This window comes from Cryptomeria japonica, chromosome 2 (genome assembly GCF_030272615.1).
Source record: "Cryptomeria japonica chromosome 2, Sugi_1.0, whole genome shotgun sequence".
Classification (NCBI taxonomy): Eukaryota; Viridiplantae; Streptophyta; class Pinopsida; order Cupressales; family Cupressaceae; genus Cryptomeria; species Cryptomeria japonica.
The window spans coordinates 228,559,230-228,579,055 of record NC_081406.1 but is presented as its reverse complement, the minus strand read 5'-3'; the positions used below and the strand labels follow the sequence as shown (position 1 = coordinate 228,579,055).

Sequence of the window (19,826 nt, the reverse complement as noted above, 5' to 3'; positions counted from 1 at the left end):
TCCCTAGGAAGGGAGGAAGGAGGGGAGAATGAAGGACCTGCCTCCCTGAGGGGTCTTTTGAAACTCCTGATGTACTCGCATAGGGCTCTATTTTCTTCCCTCAGCCATTTACATTTTGCCTTTGATTTCAGCATCTTTTCCCTCATGGCTAAGGAAGATTCTTCAAAGTCTTCCATTACTTGACCTGTGGAAGCGTAGCCAAGATTAATTTGCCTGATAACATAATCTTCTTGCCTAATTTCATGCCTGCCTTTATCTATTGCGGGCTCAGCAACATGTAGGGTCCGGGATCTAGACTCTTTCCTGACAATTTTGGAAAATTTTCGAGGAGCCTTCCTTTATGCTAGCTGATCCATCCTTTTCAACAATTCTTCCAGCTACCGGGCTGGATCAGTTTCCCTTTCTGATTCGTTTCTCATCCTTCCTACCAACCAATCTGGAGCGGGGATGGAGTGACTATGAACCTCTACGTGCTCTTGCTCCTGTGACTCTTCCTCCATTTCACCAAGGATAGCTTCCACAAAGCTATCTTGGCGAGCCTCTTCTTGATGTGAGGGACTTTCTTGTCTTTGACTTCTTGGCTGATGGTGTCCCTGTGAAGCGTTAATGTTGAGTATATCTGGTGCCGGAATGGTCTCTGGAGGTGGACCTGCTGGGTGTGGAAACATCTCTACCTCTTGCACACTCGAGGAACTCGCCGGTGAATGCTCTCTCTCTGTCCTTGCCTTCTTTTGTGGAGGTTCATCCTACTGGACTTCTTGTTGAACCTCCTGTTGGACTTCCTATTGGACATCCTTCTTCCTTGCTGTCCTTGGTCTCTTTGGGGCATTTTTTCCTTTATCCATCCGAACTTCCCCTCCTGCCTGGACTTGTGAAGAGCCTTCGGTCGCCTCACTATGGGAATCTAGACTTCCCATTAGTTGATATGTCAGATGAACATTCCCTTCAGTCAACTTCCTTATCTACCGATCAATCCAGTGCTTGGTGAATTTCAACACTGGTCTAGCCAAGACACTCAAATCATCCATTTCAGGCTCTGACCAATCTTTTACTTTCTCAAATTTAGTTTGTACCAAATCTGAATCCTCCTTCACTTGATCTGGCACTTGATAAATTTCACTTAACTTGATGATGTCGAGGGGCAATCTGGAATGCATTCTCTTCTGGACCTCAAGGTCATCCTCGACACTTGCCCAATAATCTTCTAAGTGAAACTTGTGTATGAATTTGATGCCAGCAACCTTTTTGATTTGGCAGTAAGGATCGTACTGGGCCCTGGATGTATAAAACGACAGGCAATAGAATGCCAATTCCCCTGCTGCACTTTCAGCGGCTTCCAAACCTGGGCATATTTCCATGAAGTCACCCAAGACAACTAGGAATTCAATTGATTGCTTCTTCTTCTTCTACAATTGATCGTAGGCAGTTAACTAACTCATGAGCTCCAGCAATATGAGCTTGTCTGATGGATATCTTGGCAATTTGTATGACTGGAATGAGAATCCTTGCGTCCTGATGTAGGTGGATTTAGGAAATTGCAAGAATGTAGCTCCATACTTCTGGACCAAGGCGCTTGCTTGCGGCGACACCCTTACGTGCAACTTCTTCTGCATAAGTCGTGTCAAGTGCATAGTGAAGGTGTCATTCGCCAACCTGTAAGAATTAACATTGTGAAGATGCAACTGGGGATAACACTCATGTACTTTCAGCTGAGCTGGTCCGCAACCCATAATTCCTCTTGTTGGCAGACCATCAAATCCTCCCCTTCGTGCAAGCATATAGAACAGGTAGGAGCTCATGAAAAAGGACTGGGATCTTTTTTCTTTTAAGTTTTTCAATTGCTCGTGCAAGTAGTGACTGATCAATCTAGCCCAATCAATTAGCCCATTTGAATTCATGATCTCGCCAATGTAGAAGAACATCCAAGTTTCAAAGTTCACAGAATGTGAACATCCCATTACTCTACTCAACATCTTTATCAGGTCCACATAATCCTGCTTGAACTCGAAGATAGTGAGTCTTTGGCATCTTGGAGGCATGCACCCTAGGTTTCAGCAACCACTGCTTATTGATCAAATCAGCACACCTGGCAGGACCTGCTTCATATACTGCCTTAGCTCCGCTGCTGGTCTTGTATATCATGGAATAGTGCGAAGGAATTCCGAAAGCCTCACAAATTGACTCTGGAGTCAATGTTGCCAGCAGCTTGCCATCTGGCGTTGAGATTGTCTTCCGCTCCAAATTATAATGTGCTGCACATTCCAAGACCAAGTCTAGGCACTGAATAGCAGGAGGAAAACCAGCTGCCGCAACAATTCCGCTTTTAACAATTTTGACAGCTGTTGGTGATGGACTATGCCCTGCTGTCCTAAACATTCTGATCTTGAATGCAGCTAGATTGAATGTGCCTAAATTAGTATCGCTGATTTCTTCCCATCTGGAATTCAACCGAGAATGAGGAAGGAAACCTTTCATTTCTGCCTTGATCAATGCCTGCTTGGAAAGGGTAGTTGCCTTGCTTGATTCCACCATCCTAGGAAGCACCTTGGAAATAATGAAAATAGAGACTAAGTATGACCACCCTTCACTTCTCCAATTCTTCTCTCCTGAATCCTGCACGTGAGAAATGAAATGCCTTTCCATGCTTATATAGAATCCTTCAAAACGTCCTGCTAAGTTAGGAGGCATCAAATTGGCAATCGCATTCATGATGCATCATACTTTCCCAATAATTGCGCCATGCAAAAGAAACTTCCCTTGTGAGTGAGTTTGAATTTAGAAGTTTCATTAAATGCACTAAGTCATGCGTCATACTTGGAAGATTCTCCTCACCACCTCATTAACTTCCATTCTTTCAAATTTCGGAGGGAAATTGAAGGATTTTTTCAAGATTTGCTTGATTTCATTATAACTTGTTGCCTTCTGCTTCAGAAAGAATTTTCACGCCCTTTTCAACATCCCCTATTTTTTTGGGATCCCCCTAAAATTTAGGAGCTGGGATCATTGGATAGAGAAATTCACCACGATTCTGAATCTATAAAATTTTCCATATTATGATAAGATTCGGTGTCTAAAAATAGAAAATTCAAAAATTTGCCCGAGGGGATTTTTATTTTTGATTCCTCCTTGACCCTTTGACTTTCATGCCTTAGAAAAAAATTTCGAGCTTGAGCGTGGATTTTCACTAGAGGGGGAATTTCATCAATTTTGTGAATCCTCCATCCATCCTACGCTCCCCTCCACTCGCCCCAGGCCATCTCTGCTCTTGCTTGATTTTGGCGCCCAGGTGGAGAGTAGGGCGGAATTTTGACTTGGTGGATGATATTCATTCTTTTCTTACTTTCCATGGACATCCTTGTTTCGCACCCTCACCTAGCACTTGGGCGCTATTCCTTCATGAAGGAGGAATTCATCATTTTGTCCATTGTCCATGAGCATACCATTTTGGCGCCTTCCTTTGTTCCTAGGCGGCATTTTGCACTTGGTGGGGAATCTTAACATCTCCATGGATTCCTTGCATCCCCCAATTTGGCGCTCTTCCCCTCTTTTGGGCGCTATTTCACCCTAAGGAAGGAATTCAACGTTCTTCTCTCCTTCCATGACTCTTCCACTTTGGTGCCCTCATCCTTGTCAGGGCGCAAATTTGCCTAAGGGAAGGAATTCACAACTTTTCCTTCCTTCCACGACCACTCCATTTTGGCGCCCTCATCCTTGCCATGGCGCAAATTTGCCTTGGAGGAGGAATTTTGATGTTTTTGTGAATTCCAAGGCAGCCTAATTTTAGGGCCCAACTCTATTTCATGGCGCTATTTCACCCTTGGCATGGATTCTCGCAATTTTCCACCTCTCCATGCATGCTTCATTTTGGCGCATGTCCTTGGCTGGGGGCGGATTTTTGACTTGAAGAGGGAATTTCATCCTTTCTTTGCTTCCTCCGGACTTAGGTGGATTTATGAGCTTCTTTCGGATCAAGAATGGGCTTTCAACACTTAACCATTTTCTGACTCCCTATCTGCCTTCTGACTTTCCGGAATTAGTAGTCGCGGATGCCTGATTTTTGTCACCTTGCTCGAATAGTCTTGTGAGAACAAACTTCCCAAAAATAGAGACCTTTAAAATGTTAGCATTAGACCCCTAGACAGGATACAGGAATGACTTACTATAAATAGAAACTTACTAAAAATAGTAAGTTTGATTTTTGGCAAAATGACGACATTCCGAGACTCGGTAAAATCCCCCCTAAAAATAGGGACTTTCCTGATTCCAGTCATATGCTCAGTTTTTCCAAAACCCTAACAGAAACCCCTAAAATCTAGGACAAAAGGCAAAAACCCTAAAAAGGGACAAAACAGGCCCTAGACCTCAACAAACTCACTCAAACGAAAAGCAGATTAAATCCAAATGACCCTCGAACACCTGCAAAGCGGAGAGACTGACGAGACTACCACCAAAACCCACAAAAGACCAAGACCAAGCGACCAAAAAGGGCCTAAAAGTTAGGGGGGTCCCTATCTGGGATGGGGTGATGTGTGATTAGGTCACAACAGGTCCTAAATTTGATGAGACAGCACACCAAAGGGAAAGATTTGGTGAGAGTTGGTGTCACAAGGTTTGCAAGGATTTTCTTGATGTTGCAAAGCCTTCTTGCTGCATTGACTTCTTTGAAACAAATGTTTGTGAGTGGAGAATGGCTTAACTCACCTTATTCAAAGAAGCCTGAAGGAGAGGTTGTCGCATGCATAGTCTTCGACAACCAATTTGCACAAAGGGCTGCAAAGATTGTGAAGGTAACTTCAAAACTTTAATTTTTAAATTTTAATTATTCTTGATTCAAGTCTCTCATTACTAATTTGTAACTTCATTATTTAATCTTTTTAGAATTTGTATTTTTCAATTGTAGGTGTCAGAGCCCTTGGTTCGAGTTCTTCGCTTGATGGATGGGGATAAAACCCCAATGGGATATCTTTGTGAGGCCATGGATAGGGCCAAGGAGTTTATCAAAAATTACTACAAGGGGGATAGACTCAAATTTGATCCCATTTGGGAAATTGTTGATAGGAGGTGGAACAATCAGCTCCACTAGCCCATTCATGCAGCAGGGTACTTCCTCAACCCTCGTTTTAGGTTCGGGGGTTCTTACTCAGATCCGAATGGAGAGGTCATGGAGGGCCTCAGTACATGCATTGAGAGGATGGTACCCGATGTTGAGGAGAGAGACCTCATTGTGAGTGAGCTCCAAAATTATGAGGGAGTAAGGGGTAAGCTATTCTCTTCAGAGCTGGCTAGGAGAGGAAGAACCACTCAAACTCCAGGTATAACATTTGCCATTTGGATTTTGGGATCTAAAATGATTGATAAATTATGTTTTCTCTTTTCTCTTTGCTTTCTAACTTTTCCATTTTATTTATTTTGTAGATGCTTGGTGGCAAAATTGGGGTGGAAACACCCCACATCTCAAAAAAATTGCCCTCAGAGTCTTATGTCAGCCTTGCAGTTCATCCAATTGTGAGTGCAATTGGAGCTTGTTTGAAGCAATCCACACGAAGAAGAGGAGCAAGTTAGCGCAGAAACGCTTCAATGATCTTGTCTTCGTACAATATAATCTTCAATAAAAAGGACTAGCATCATATTGACTTGGACGATATAGATCCTTACACTAATTGGACATCACAGGAGCAGTCTCCATTGTTTTCCGACACTAACATCACTGATTTGGAGAGGCAGGCTATGGAGTAGGGGGGTGGATTAAGGTTGGATGACATTGATGAAGAAGTGGTAGAGGAAGAGTATGAGGATTCATTGCCAGTGCCAAAAGCAGGTGGAGACATAGCTTCATCCAGGATGGAGGATGAGCCAGCCATATCGAGCGAGGAGGCACAGTCACGCCCACTGCAGACTTATAGGACTAGACCCTCTAGTTCTACCTCTCCCCAAGTTTTTGCTAGAGCTAGGAAGAGGAAGTTGTAATTGTAATTTGTAATGATGTATTTACTTTTGGTTTTACAAGAACTATTTACTATATTGCTTTCAAGCTTCCAGCCATCAGCATTCCTCATGAGGATGCGATTTTGTAGACACTTTGCATTTAAATATATCTAGAATCAGCTTGTTTCTTTTGTGTTATCATTTATTGACTCATTGGATGCATCCTCTCATTAAATTTTGCAAAAAAAATGCATTTTTTATTAAATTTAAGCATATTTTTAAGTTGCCGAGTTTTTCCAGAGTTTTTTTCCCAGGGGCTTGGCGAGTCGAGCCGAGTCGCGAGTAGTCCAATATATATCCACACACAATGTAGTATTAGTTTAGGAAATTTATTTATTTATGACTGATATTTTTTTTGTCAGTAAATAGCAGCTAAAGGGCTGCACCCTATATTAAAATATTTGAAGTTTTTACATTTGTTCATTACAGTAATCTTTTCAGCTCCCATTAACAGGCTCTAACTAAGAGAAACAGGAAGCCCATACTAGCACACACCCATCTCCTTTATCACAAAATAGGAGATCCCTATACTGTATATGACAGACTTCACAAACTATACATCCTACCGATGCATTCCCCTATTTCAAAATGGGGCTATGAAAATATTATATCCCCTATTTGTAGTTAATCCTTCACCTCTGCAACACTAGTAGTGGCTGCCCCCCATGTTTCTTGGGGCATCTAGGGCCATGCTTGCTGTGATCCTCTCCATCCAAACCTTCCTTGTTTGCAATGCCAGGGCCCATAAACTCTTCCTTGTTCTCAGCCTCTGAAACCACTGCTGCTGCCACCACTTCTCCCTCACCCCCGTAGCCTCTCCTCTTTGATATACTTCTGTAGCCACCAAAGAGTGTCCATTGGGACCAAATCTAACATTCTCTTCAGAAACAAGACACTTCTGCCCACTACATTCCTATGCCTAGGGAGGAGGGACAAAGAGGAGGAGAAGATCAAAAGAAATTTGTCTACCTCGCATCCCCTTACACGAATGATGTAGAAGTCCCTTGACAAAGGAACACCTCTGCCAAATACCACATTCTTCAGACTGTCCTCCAATTCTCCTAGAAATTTGCTCCAAATTAGCCTCATGCATAGCGCTCTCACCATCTCCTTAGTCTCTCCCATGACCAACAGTGACACCAAAAACATAGAAGAAACATCAATGTTAACCATATATCTATTGTTGGACTTCAGAAATTCCTCTCCCAACACACCCTTCACTGCATGTATTATAAGACCATGGCTTGTCTTAAACATGCACTTCAGTCTCTTCTCTGAAACCTCCCCTAGGAATGCCATCTGTCTGCAATGGCATGTAAGTCTCAGCAAGGGTGTCTATATTCTCCATAATGCTATTTTCAAAATGCCTCTTATGACATCCACCCAGGGCCTAGAAATAATTTTCCCTTTGCAAATATCATTCACTTCACACACTTGTATCTCAAAGATTCTAATGCTTCTGTCCTTTTGCAATTAACACCCATCTTTTCTCTACTTCAAACTCATGGAAACATGATAGTTTTTCTATCCTTCTCTAGTCCTCGAGATCTGGAGGTTCACTATCCCTGTTAACAATCATCATTGTCATTTCTGTCATCTCTTCCGTAGTCGCCTTCGCCAGCCCATCTGCCATTTCGTTCCCTTCTTGATAGACGTGTGATTTTAAAATCTTCGAGTTGGTTGATGAGTTTCTAAATCAGCAATAGCAAATTTCATAGTTTCCAATTAGGGCTCCAATTTTGCTGTATGGCATTAACCCTAATTAACAAATCCCCCTCTATATGTATTCGCTTCGCATTCAGTTCTATACCACATGTGAATCCGAGGAGGGCAGCTTGTAATTCTGCCTCATTATTTGTTCCCATTCCCAACCTCTCATATATTTTTTAATTACTCTTTCGTCATGGTCTTTGATCACATGATGCAATCTCTTTCTCATAGGATATATTCAATAAGTCATTAATTTATAGAGAACAATGGCCACTTGAGCATTTCATAATTCCACATTTTGAGGTTGATTTCTTCCTCTTGCTTTAAATCACGATATGATCCCTTTCTCATAGGGTATATTCAATCAGTCATTAATTTGTAGAGCACAATGGCCACTTGAAAATTTATTATTCCACATTTTGAGGTTAATTTCTTCCTCTCACTCGAAAAGGGAGACTTTTCAAGCATAGAAATCCATCACATACTGTGCTTTGAGAGAAAGCCATTTGCAAATCATAGGGACTGTCAAATTTTGAAAAGTAATTCTGTGACTTTAAAGGCATAAAGATAAGTAAAAATACTGGAAATATAGTGTTGGTCAGTATTTAATTGAAGATAAAGTGGCTTGTATTTAAATTCAGCATGTACACCATTATCTACATCTGATGTAGTTACTCGAAGTAAATGAGGCCTTGCTAAACTCAAACTTGGCCATTTTTCATAACTCACTACCCCATACAATGTTTTTGAGAGACAGCCATTCTCAAGGCAGAGTAACTGCCACTCTCAGAGAAAATCAGCACTTGATTGGAGAAAATAAATTTCTATTTAAATTTAGAGAGTAAAATATTATCTACATATAGGATAATAATAATTACCATAGATAGGTGAGACCATGAAAACTCAACGTTGTCTATATAGGGTAATAATAATTACCATAGGTAGGTGAGACCATGAAAACTCAACACTGTCTATTTTTAACCTCAAGGCTCAAAAGTAGAGAATATTATGAAGGATCAGTTGAGCATCTAGTTCCACAAGATAGACAATAACATGTTCAACAAAGGAATCCACCTGTTTAGTTTCTAGTTTAAAACTCAGAAAAGATGATCACAAGTCAAGTACAATTATTGGACATTCCAATGTGTTCTTAGATTAAAGGTCAGTTTTGTGTGCTTTTTACATAAAGTTACTTATCCTAATCCCCTTTAAGGACTACAAATCATGTAGAACATTAAATTTTTTGAAACTATTTATGTTAAGATTGTTAGTTGAAATCAACCTTTTGCATAGAATTTGATGGGACTGAACTTTGAAGCTTTAACAGAAGCCTCACCAAGGTCACCTTAATTCTTTATGGTCTTTCAAATATCTTGTATTTGAAATTTTGTCATCAATTATCAGCTTAGCTCTCAAAATCTAGAATATTCTAGGATTAATGTTGAATGGAACAGATATAGGTAGCTTGGCTGATGTTTTCCAGGATCTAATCAGTCAAAATAATAGTATTGATTTTTGAAACATTCATTTTTAAGCCTTTTACCTTGGAATAGCTTTTAATTTTAGTTTGTAACTGGACACTATGTAGGTCTTATCACATTTTGAAAATTTGCACAATTAACAAAAGAATTAGAAAAAACACAGAAACATAAATATTCATATTTAGTACACTCATTCATTTGACTCGCATTTACATTTTTCTTGTGATTTCCTACTATGATACATATAATGGGTTCTGCAATCTTAACCAACTCAAATATAAGCCCGTTAGCACTCAAATATGAATGAAGGAACAAGGAAGAAATTCTGTGCACCTAGTATTAATGATTATGCCACATAAACATTGCCTTCAATCATATCCAGGACCAAATTTTGGCTTTAACAGCACATATTTCAAGCCCTTGAACATGATTTAACAGGATTTGATCTCTCTATTCTAGCACTGATATTAAATATTGCCAATTTAACTTTGGAGGTGTTGTTTTGATTATCTTTGTTACTCTTTGGTTAACATCTTGATCTTATTATTCATTAACAACATCGATGTTTAAAACTTTGCATCTATTTCTCAAAACACCTATTAAATTGAACATTATCATATTGAAAAGGATTCTTGTTGCTTGACTCCGCAAGCCTTATCATGAGACTTCACATTGTTACACCATGCAAATGCTCTACCTTTGTCACAAAAAATTTCTTCATTTTGTCAGTTCTTGGCAAATCATGTTGTGTGTGTAAGGGCTCTCTCTTCTTTGATAGCAATGCTAAATCCTCAAGGACTTTGGCATGCAAATATGAATGCAGATTATCATTAGAAATGAATATTAGAATCACATGCAGCACACACTGAGACTATCTACAGTACACCCAGAAAAGAATAATATTATAAGCTAAACATTTACAAGACAAAAATGCAAATGGCAGATTTAATAAATTCGGGAAAGAAAACATCAAAGAGACTGTTTCCTAGAGAAATCTTCATAGAAGAGGCTTCCAATTTCAATACCATGAGGATATAACATAAGATACAAATGAGTACTTATATCGTCATCTACCCAACTGTGGTTGAACAAATTCTTGTTTTGTTTCGAGGATATGATGTGGAAATCCTGAGAAGCCCATGATAAATCAGGTAGCATTAACTAATCACTGTCGATTAACAAAGACTTGAGGTCTAGGCTTGTGAAACTTCTTCAAGCAATCTCAATAAATAACACCTAATATCACAAGACTAATTATAGGTAGTTGGGATGGCAACCAAAAAAAAAACTCTAATACCAGATCCTATATCTACGTAACATAATCATTTCATCAGCTCAAAAAATGAGACTCCTAGAAAAAAATCAAATTCCAATGCTTTGATAAACAAAGGCCATCAATACTGAAAACTGTTACACTGATAATATTTTGGAAGTAGAAAAAAGCTCATAGGAAATGTGACCAACAATGAAAGACATATATAATGTTGTAAAAGGACCAAGCAAAGCATCAGCCATTTGAGCAGACTGCAAAAACAAAAAGGAGTTTATATGAAACAGTTCAAAGAAAAAGAAAAGAATTTGAGAAATGGTGAGATGTGTGGCAACACAAAAACTGAGTTTCATCTCTGTATTGAGGTAAATCAATGCCACTAGCCAAGCATAGATGGGCCAAAACTGTCATATATAATATGTTCTGTACCAGATATTGGAATTATAAGTCTATCAGACATTAAAGAGATAGCTCGTACATTGAGATGAGATTCCCCCAACTGATACATTAGATGAAGAATAGCCTGGAATGTAAACGTTGCCAAATTTTCAACACTCCCCCTTATCTGTGGAGGATATGTAATCACAATTAACCATCAAACAAATGCTGGTGAACAAAAAGCGGACTGGGGAGAGCATCTCTTTCTTTTTGAAATGCTCTGCCATTTAAGTTTTCTTTACAGGTCAAGAAACAACAGAAAATGTGCTGAAGCAACTAGAAATGCAGCAGTTGAACATCTTGGAGCTGAGATGGTCTGTTATCAGTTCACTCAGCCTCCACATTGATATTTGTCAATCAGCTGATTTTTATCTTCAGAAAATAAACAGGCTCCCTTGTTTGTGAGACTATACACTCATACAGACATCGTAGACATAAACTATTGTTTTGGACCTTTGGCCCTTGGAAAGTCGGTAGAATTTGACAGAAGTTATGTGGTTGGTTGAATAGTAGTGAACTGTATGGAGGCAGACAACAGATTCCAATCAAGTACTTTTAAACCTATAATCTTTACCAGGAAATGTGAGATCTTAAAAACAATTTTTACCAAAACTGCACAAGCTAAAGATGGTTCTCCATGTTTATGCTAGCATAATCTTAGACTGGACATTTAAAAATTTTAATGGTGATGATAAAATTATAAAATTAGATGTATCCCATTAAGGGACACTAATTAACCCATAAGTCTATACTAAGCACTGACACTACATCAGTCCAAAAGATAAATACAAGTGGACCTAATCAAATACAAAAGGTGCTAGCATAAATGAAACTGTTTAAACCATTTCAAGCCATATAATTCTATAATATGAAAGTACATTGAACTAACACTCAAATCCTAATCATGGAAGACAACATTTAAGTATAAAATAATGATGTACGTTTTATGTTCTAAAGTGCCCTAATTATTTTTTGTATGTTCTCTCTATTCAGTAGGTCTGTGGCCATGGATAATATTTTTGTTTTGTAATGGACTTTTTTAACAGATTTCAGGCAGCCATAGTTTTAATATTTAGAACAGTATTACTAAAACAATAGCACAACAATATAATGGTATGATGGAAGTGATACACAACAGTTAATAAATTGATGCAATACCTTCATTAACTTTAGATTGTAAATAAATATCTGAATGGTCTTTGGAAATTGGCATCAGTCACAGAAGCCCTTAAGCTAATGGCTGTAAGAAGAAAAATATAGCCTTTTTGTGCCCCTAGCCCCAGAAACCATCCAAGGTATACACTGTATCCTTGGTTGGAATACACTGTATGTCCCCTCTCCAATGCTCACTGTCCGCCTTGTGCTATCACCGAAGGAATGCATGTATGCAAAACATCTAGGTTTACGAGGAAATAAATAGTTTGTTGCTTCAAGAAAAGAAGCAGTTCGATCTCTATCTTACATAGAAAATAATAATAATAATAAAATATATAAATATAATAGTAAACACCAAATAGAAATAAAAATAGAAAATGGTATCCTGTTCAGAATCAATATCTGCCATTTTTGTTTCCTTTTCCAATCAAATTAAAAAGAAAAAATTACCAGCCAATGTGTTAAAACCAGTTCAAGGCTTATGAATACCATCCAGGAAAAACACTTAAAACTAAAATCCAATCATAGTCATCAAAATATATATTTCAGTTGCAATCATGATTTATAGTTCACGTACAATATCAAGCTAGAGAAGTTGTTTGTTTTTTTCATATTCTGTAGGTCCAAGATCACAGATAACTAATTATATGAATATCCTATTGGGTAGCTTGTAGATACTCTGAAACAAATTTTGTTTTGTTTTAAAAAGGGATAAAGTTTGATTTTAATATTTGATAAAAACTTACTAATAATCAATAACAACGTAGTAACCGTAAGAACAAAAATAAAATCAAAAATCAAAACAGAATATCCAGTTCCAAATCAAAATCAACGACCACCCTTGCTTTTCAGCCTTTTCCAAATAAATGCAAACAAAACACCGCTATTAGTGAAAGTATTTAAACAGTTTAAAGTAACAATGAGATCCTAATCAATGAAACTGCCATTTTAACTTCAATCATGAGCTACACTTTGTACACAAAACTAGCCAGGATAAATAGCTGACACAGGAATCCCGTAACTACAGAAAACTTGCTGTGTTCTGTTCGGTTGATAGTAGAGCCTCAAATTGACTTTTGTGTTTCAAATATCTAGGAGAGCAAATAGCTTGAAAGAAAACTCAGTGTGCTTAGTTGGGTGGATAATGGGTACTCAACTTTTTTAGTTTTTATTTTTTCAAGATTTCAGGGAGACAACTGTTTGTATTCTGTTGGATAGACAGTGAGTACTCAATTTGATTTTTTTGCTTTTTCCCAAACTTTTAGTAGAGCAAACCGTTTGATAAAAAAACGGGAGGGAGTGGATACTCAAATTTTTATTTTTTTCATTTTTTTCAAGTTTTCAGGGGAACAAACTGTTTCTGTTCTGTTGGGTAGACAGTGGGTACTCAAATTGATTCTATTTACAATTTTTTAGGATAGCAAACTGTTTGATTGAAAAACTCTGTGTTCAGTTGGGTATATGGTTGGTACTCTATTTCGTTTTTTTTTTCTCTTTTGAAATTTTCAGGGGGGCAAACTGTTCGATAGAGAAAATTAAAATAATACCTCACTAGCCGACTAGCCAAACACACAACTCATTACAATAACCAGAAGCCTCAGAATACATATAAAACCTCAGGAAAAACAAAAAAAAAAACTTTTCCAGAACAACATCAGGAAGAACAAAGAAAACTGCAGCCTGAAGAACAGGGGAGAAGAGGGAAAAGAAGGCATACTTCTAGCAATGAAATTTCTTTCGTCAAGCGATTCAATTCAACCTGCTTCCTGTGTTTCCCACATATATCAAGATAAGTTGTGACCTTGGGTGACTTTGAGGAATCTGAAGATTCACTGGACTTTTTCATGGTTTTGGTAATACAGAGATAGGTAAGCCCCTATGGCTTAGAGTTTTAAATATAATATTATACATAGGAAACTGTCCTACACGGGTTCCACTTGATTAGGCATAACATATCACATGGACTGAAAGCTTCAGAAGCCATGTACCCGATTTTTACATAGTCTCTGACACCACTGCACTGCATGCTCATTGCTGCTGATACACCTGCTGAACCATTGTTTACAAGAATCTCACAATATTAATTTAATGGTTATCTAATGCTGTCAGCATCTGTGCTGAATACAATACCAAAGTGCATCCAACGAAGTCAAAACCGGGGAAGGACATATCCCATCTAATACGCCAAGAAATCTACGCGAGGGAAAAACGTCTACCCAGTGTAACTACCCATGCTTGACTATGACAAGATACTACCTAAAGCTCCTCTAAAATAGTAGTTTGTTAATAATGAGCAGTAGGTGTAAGGACACCTAGATCTATGTCATATCTACCTGATGGCAATCTTTGCATGCAAATTTTCTTTTCTCGGGATTTGGTTAGGACCCAGGGCAGGTCTTGAGCTAAAATTTCATGATTTATTTCAACATATTTTCATGCTGGAAGCTGGGCTCAAGAAATTCTGTTTTTTCTACTTTCACAAAAATAATTTAAAATATAAGTTTATTATGATTATAAATTGATATTGAATTTTTTAATTAAGAATTTGGTTTTTAATGGAGAATTTGTCACGATAAAGTCATTAACCTTTTCGATTAAGAAAGGATTGAGGTGTATCCATTCCCCTAAATTCACTTGACTATTTCGTCAAAACCCGCCTAAACCTCTTAACCTATTCGGCTAAGAAAGGATTAAGGGGTTACCCTGAACCTCTTAACCTCTTCGATTAAGAAAGGATTGAGGTGCATCCATTCCCCCAAATTCACTTGACTATTTCGTCAAAACCCTTAGCCTAAACCTCTTAACCCCTTTGGCTAAGAAAGGACTAGGGGTATCCATTCCCCCAAATTACTATTCCGTCAAATTTACCTTGAGCACAATCTCGATGTTATCCCTAATGATGTTGAAGCCTTGCACTCCACAAGACTTGATCCTTGTTGGGCACATCTAGATTTTAAACATTAAAATAAAATATAAACACATTCATACATATTACATAAAGATAAACTAAGAATAGTTGATAAATAAATTATTAATTATTGCAAATAATAAACAATTGTTAATTTTTAATTTTTGAATAAAAATAAATAGATTAAAATTCATTTAATTATTATTGATGTAAGATAAACTAAGAATAGTTGATAAATAAATTATTAATTATTGTAAATAATAAACAATTGTTAATTTCTAATTTTTGAATAAAAATTGATAGATTAAAATTCATTTAATTATTATTGATGTTGGTTGAATTTTTTGGACTTTAGGTGGAGCTCCAAATTTAACTTTCTTCAAAAATATCTTAACAGTATAATATATGTTACAACAATTCAAAATTAATTATAAGAAAAATTTGACAATACAATTGTTTAAAACTCATTTTGTTATTAATTTTTAATTAAAAAAAAATATTTAATTAATATTTTTAAATGTTTTGGCTAGTCATTAAAAAAGAGACATTTAAGACCAAATAAATAAATTGAATTAATTTAATTATGATAGACTTTTTTGGAATTTCTGTGGAGTTCCAGATTCAACTTTCTTCTATTTAAAATTAATTTAATTATTAATGATGGTTGAAATTTTTAGTCTTATGTGGAGCTTGAGATTCAACTTTCTTCTATTTAAAATTAATTTAATTATTATTAATAGTGGTTGAATTTTTTAGACTTTATTTGGAGCTAGAAATTCAATTATCTTCAAAAAACATATAAATTATAATTTTATTAATATGTAATTAAAATAGAACCTCTTGAATAGAATTACAATACAATTGTTCAAATTTATTTTGTTATTGATTTTAATTAAATAAAAAATATCTAATTAATACTTTTAAATAATTTGATTAGTAAATTAAAAAATTGTCATTTTACAATATTATAAAAATTGTAAAATGAAGAGAAAAGAATTAACACAAATATCTAAATAATATTTATATGTTGATTTATCTTTGTTGAATAAGAGATGCAAATTCATTTTTCTAATATGATGATTGTAGTGTTGGCTTCTTAAAGTTTTTTTTTTTTAATTATACTAAGTCATTGGGTCTTCTTTAACGTATGAACAAAATCAATTCAAGTCAAGCTTTAGAATGTAAGTCATTCTTGAAAAGGGGATAAACATAAATATGGCTAGTTAAATAATATAATTAGCTAGCAATCACACTTTAATGTGCAATAGGTACATTGAAGAAACTTTTGATAAGTTAGAAATCATATGGACAACGTATAGTTTTTGAAGTAAAGAAAAAATATATATAACAAAATCAATTCAAGTCAAGCTTTAGAATGTAAGTCATTCTCAAAAAGGGGATAAGCATAAATATGGCTAGTTAAATAATATAATTAACTAGAAATCATATTTTAGTGTGTAATGGGTACATTGAAAAAACTTTTGATAAGTTGGGAATTATATGGACAAATTAGAGCATTCCAAGTAAAGAACAAATATGGTTAACAAGATCAATTCAAGTCAATCTTTAGAATGTAAGTTGTCGTTAAAAAGGGGGAAAATAAATATGGCTAGTTAAATAATATAATTAACTAGTAATCATGCAATTTTGTGTGCAATGGGCATGTTGAAGAAACTTTTGACAAGTTAGGAATTATATGGACAAAATATAATATTTGAAATAAAGAACAAATATAATTATTTTCTCCTTTTATTATTATTTATTTTTCTATTATTTTTCCTCCTTGATCTTCATGCCTTCTCCTACCCCACATCTTTTTATTCTCTCTCAGATAGATGCAACTCACCATTTTTCATCTTCTTGGAATTCTTTTTCATCCCAATGGTGAATCACGGAGTGTGATTCGAAACGTTGATGATAAAAAATTGCATACACAATCGAATCCAAAAAATATTAAGAGAATTACAACATGGATTGTGGAAATCTCATAGCATTAATTTAAGAACAAATATAATTAGCAAAATCAATTCAAGTCAAGCTTTAGAATGTAAGTCATTTTGGAAAAGGGGATAAACATAAATATGGCTAGTTAAATAATATAATCAACTAGCAATCCTGCACTTTGGTGTGCAATGGGTATGTTGAAGAAATTTTTGACAAGTTAGAAATTATATGGACAATGTATAGTATTCAAAGTAAAGAACAATAGAATGTGACTTGGGGTTTATTGGGAGTTGCTAAGAAAGCATTTTAAACAGGAACAGGCTAATCTCCACATAAAATGGCACTAAACTTTTTTTTTTTAAATCCCTAGATGTGCAAAACATGACTATTTTTTGTGCAATTTTTTGCATTTTTACAACAATGGGGATGAAGATCATGAAGATTTCATGCTGAAAATTTCATCCAAATCCATTGTGTTTTGCAAAATTTGAAAATCGTACAGAATGCCATTTTATGTGGAGATTAGTCGCTTCCTTTTAAAAAATTGTTTGTTTTATGTAATATAATAAATATGTTATTTGTAGTTAAAAAAAAATGATAACAATATAATAATTATGTTTTGTTTGTGTGTTCTTATGATACTTAAATGGAACATTTTGAGTAAACAATGAAGATATTGTAGTGTTGTAAATCATCACCACTTACAATTTTCAAGGTAGATTTAATGCTTAGTTTCATGTATATGCTTAATAATGTTCATAATGTGACTACTTTATGACACAGTTAAGAAACTATGTTAAATCCCTCAACAAATGGAATTTTGAGAGCACAAATTGTTAGGAGGACACTAGAGCAACGCAATAGTGTCCTGCATGCATGTTTCTAAAAGGTTGTTATAGACACTAACACTTGCAGGTGTTAGAGAAAACTTCTTCCTTCTCCACCAACTTCTTATAGTTGATTCATGTCGTGACATCAATAAAATAAGGGTTTCACACTTATGGTAACTCTATTTCATGGTATTTTCTTATTGCAGTCTATATCATTTATTTTTCCTATATGAATCACAAACACACACTCTCTATTATCAATATCAGTGCTTGTGTGGAGGTGGGAAAACCAATACAAGGTTTGAATGAGGCAAGCACCTATATAGTTGTTAGTGAACGGATTTGCCTTTCTTCAAAATAATTAATCTCAAACTTTGTTGCCTTCTTTTAAAGACAAAATTCAACTGAATAGTTGGCTAAGTGTAATATACTACTTCCCTCTGAATTTTTTCATAGGTACAGCTCCCTCTATTAGTTATTCAGGAAATAATCTAATTAATTTCCAACTGGTATGCTTTTAACCTGAAAGCACGTAGGGCTTCCTACTTCATTCTTTTGATGAGAGGCTAATGTTTTACATATAGTTCAGAGAAAAATACGTTTCCTAAATGCTTCAACATGAGAAAAAGAAGTGACTGAAACAAAGTTCAGCGCACCAGTTTTACAGTACATAAAACATATAAGAGCAACAAAGACTCTTTTCAAACACACACATCCTTTAAAAACTCACAGGAAGGAATCTCAGAAGAAAAATAACATTCTGCATTTGAAAGGCGATCACTATCATTTGATTAGATTAACATATACAAAGATATGCCACTGCACAGATTCAAAACTCAAAGGTTTTCTTTCTCGCGAAATAGTCTGATCCTTTATACACACACACACACACACACACACACACACATATATATATGTAGATGTATCTCCATAGCTTGCATCAAGAAGTCCTCTGTGTGTGTGTGGATTGGTATTTAACAAAATTTTCACATTTTAAATTGTATTCACCCACTTTTCCCACATACAATATATATATATATATATATGTATACATATGTATATATATACATATATATACATATGTATATATATATATATATATGTATACATATGTATATATATACATATATATACATATGTATATATATGTATATATATATATATACATATATGTATATATATATATATGTATATACATATATATACATATACATATACATATGTATATGTATATATACATATACATATGTATATGTATATATACATATACATATGTATATGTATATATACATATACATATGTATATGTATATATACATATATACATATGTATATGTGTATATATATATATATATATATATATATATATCTTTCATGTAACAAAGACACAATCAATACATGCATAAAAACCCTTTTCAATTCCAGATCCTTAAAAGTTTGATGACTTCCTTCAACAAAACAGAACCTTACAAAACAGAAAGAAACTAAGTAAAAACTAACAAAAATTCTAACCAAAATCTAACCCCTATTCCGTCCATCTTAGTCTAATATATAGTTTTAGAACATAGGAGGTCTCCCTGAAAACTCGACCTCCTCTAAAACAGTTATGAAACTAACAGAGTATAATCGGGACAGATGTCCCGAAGTCTTTTGCATAAACATGAAAAATGCATAAAAAACAGGGCCTTGATCAACGCATTATGCTGCTTTCCCATCATCATCTTCTTCTCTGCTTTCCTGGGCATCGTGGGTGGTTGTGAGTTCCTAGATTATTGATTGGTTCGGAAACTTCATTGCATTGAGCTTTGCCTTCGCCGCTTCCTTGTTCCACCGATGCTTAACCATCTTTTCAACATGTTTTGGTAACTGATCATTACCAATAAACGTCATGGACTTGATCCGAGCAACTTGTGTTATAGCCTAAGGAGTGAAATTACCCTTGGCTTTGATTTTCTCCATGTATATTTGGAAAACTTTTATCGCATCTTGCGTGTTCAGCCCACAAATTCCCAACTGCCAATCGTGGTCAGGGTTAACCACTTTGTTATCATTGACTAAACTGCATTGAAGGTCTTGGAGTTCATACACAGAAGTCTTAGCATCGGA

The 19,826-nt window shown here is 35.7% G+C and overlaps 1 protein-coding gene across 3 annotated transcripts in view; it reads right to left on the bottom strand.

Moving 5' to 3' along the window:
• LOC131034545 (guanine nucleotide-binding protein subunit gamma 2) overlaps nt 1–14,426 on the bottom strand; it is a 38,431-nt gene extending 24,005 nt beyond the window's left edge. The window contains exon 1 of one of the 3 annotated variants that reach the window (XM_057966050.2): nt 13,757–14,426. In XM_057966050.2, coding sequence (XP_057822033.1) covers nt 13,757–13,885 — 129 coding nt within the window. In that variant the 5' untranslated portion in view covers nt 13,886–14,426. The remainder of the gene's footprint in view (nt 1–13,756) is intronic. The other 2 variants (XM_057966051.2, XM_057966049.2) reach the window with 2 other exon arrangements.
• Nucleotides 14,427–19,826: the final 5,400 nt, after the last annotated feature.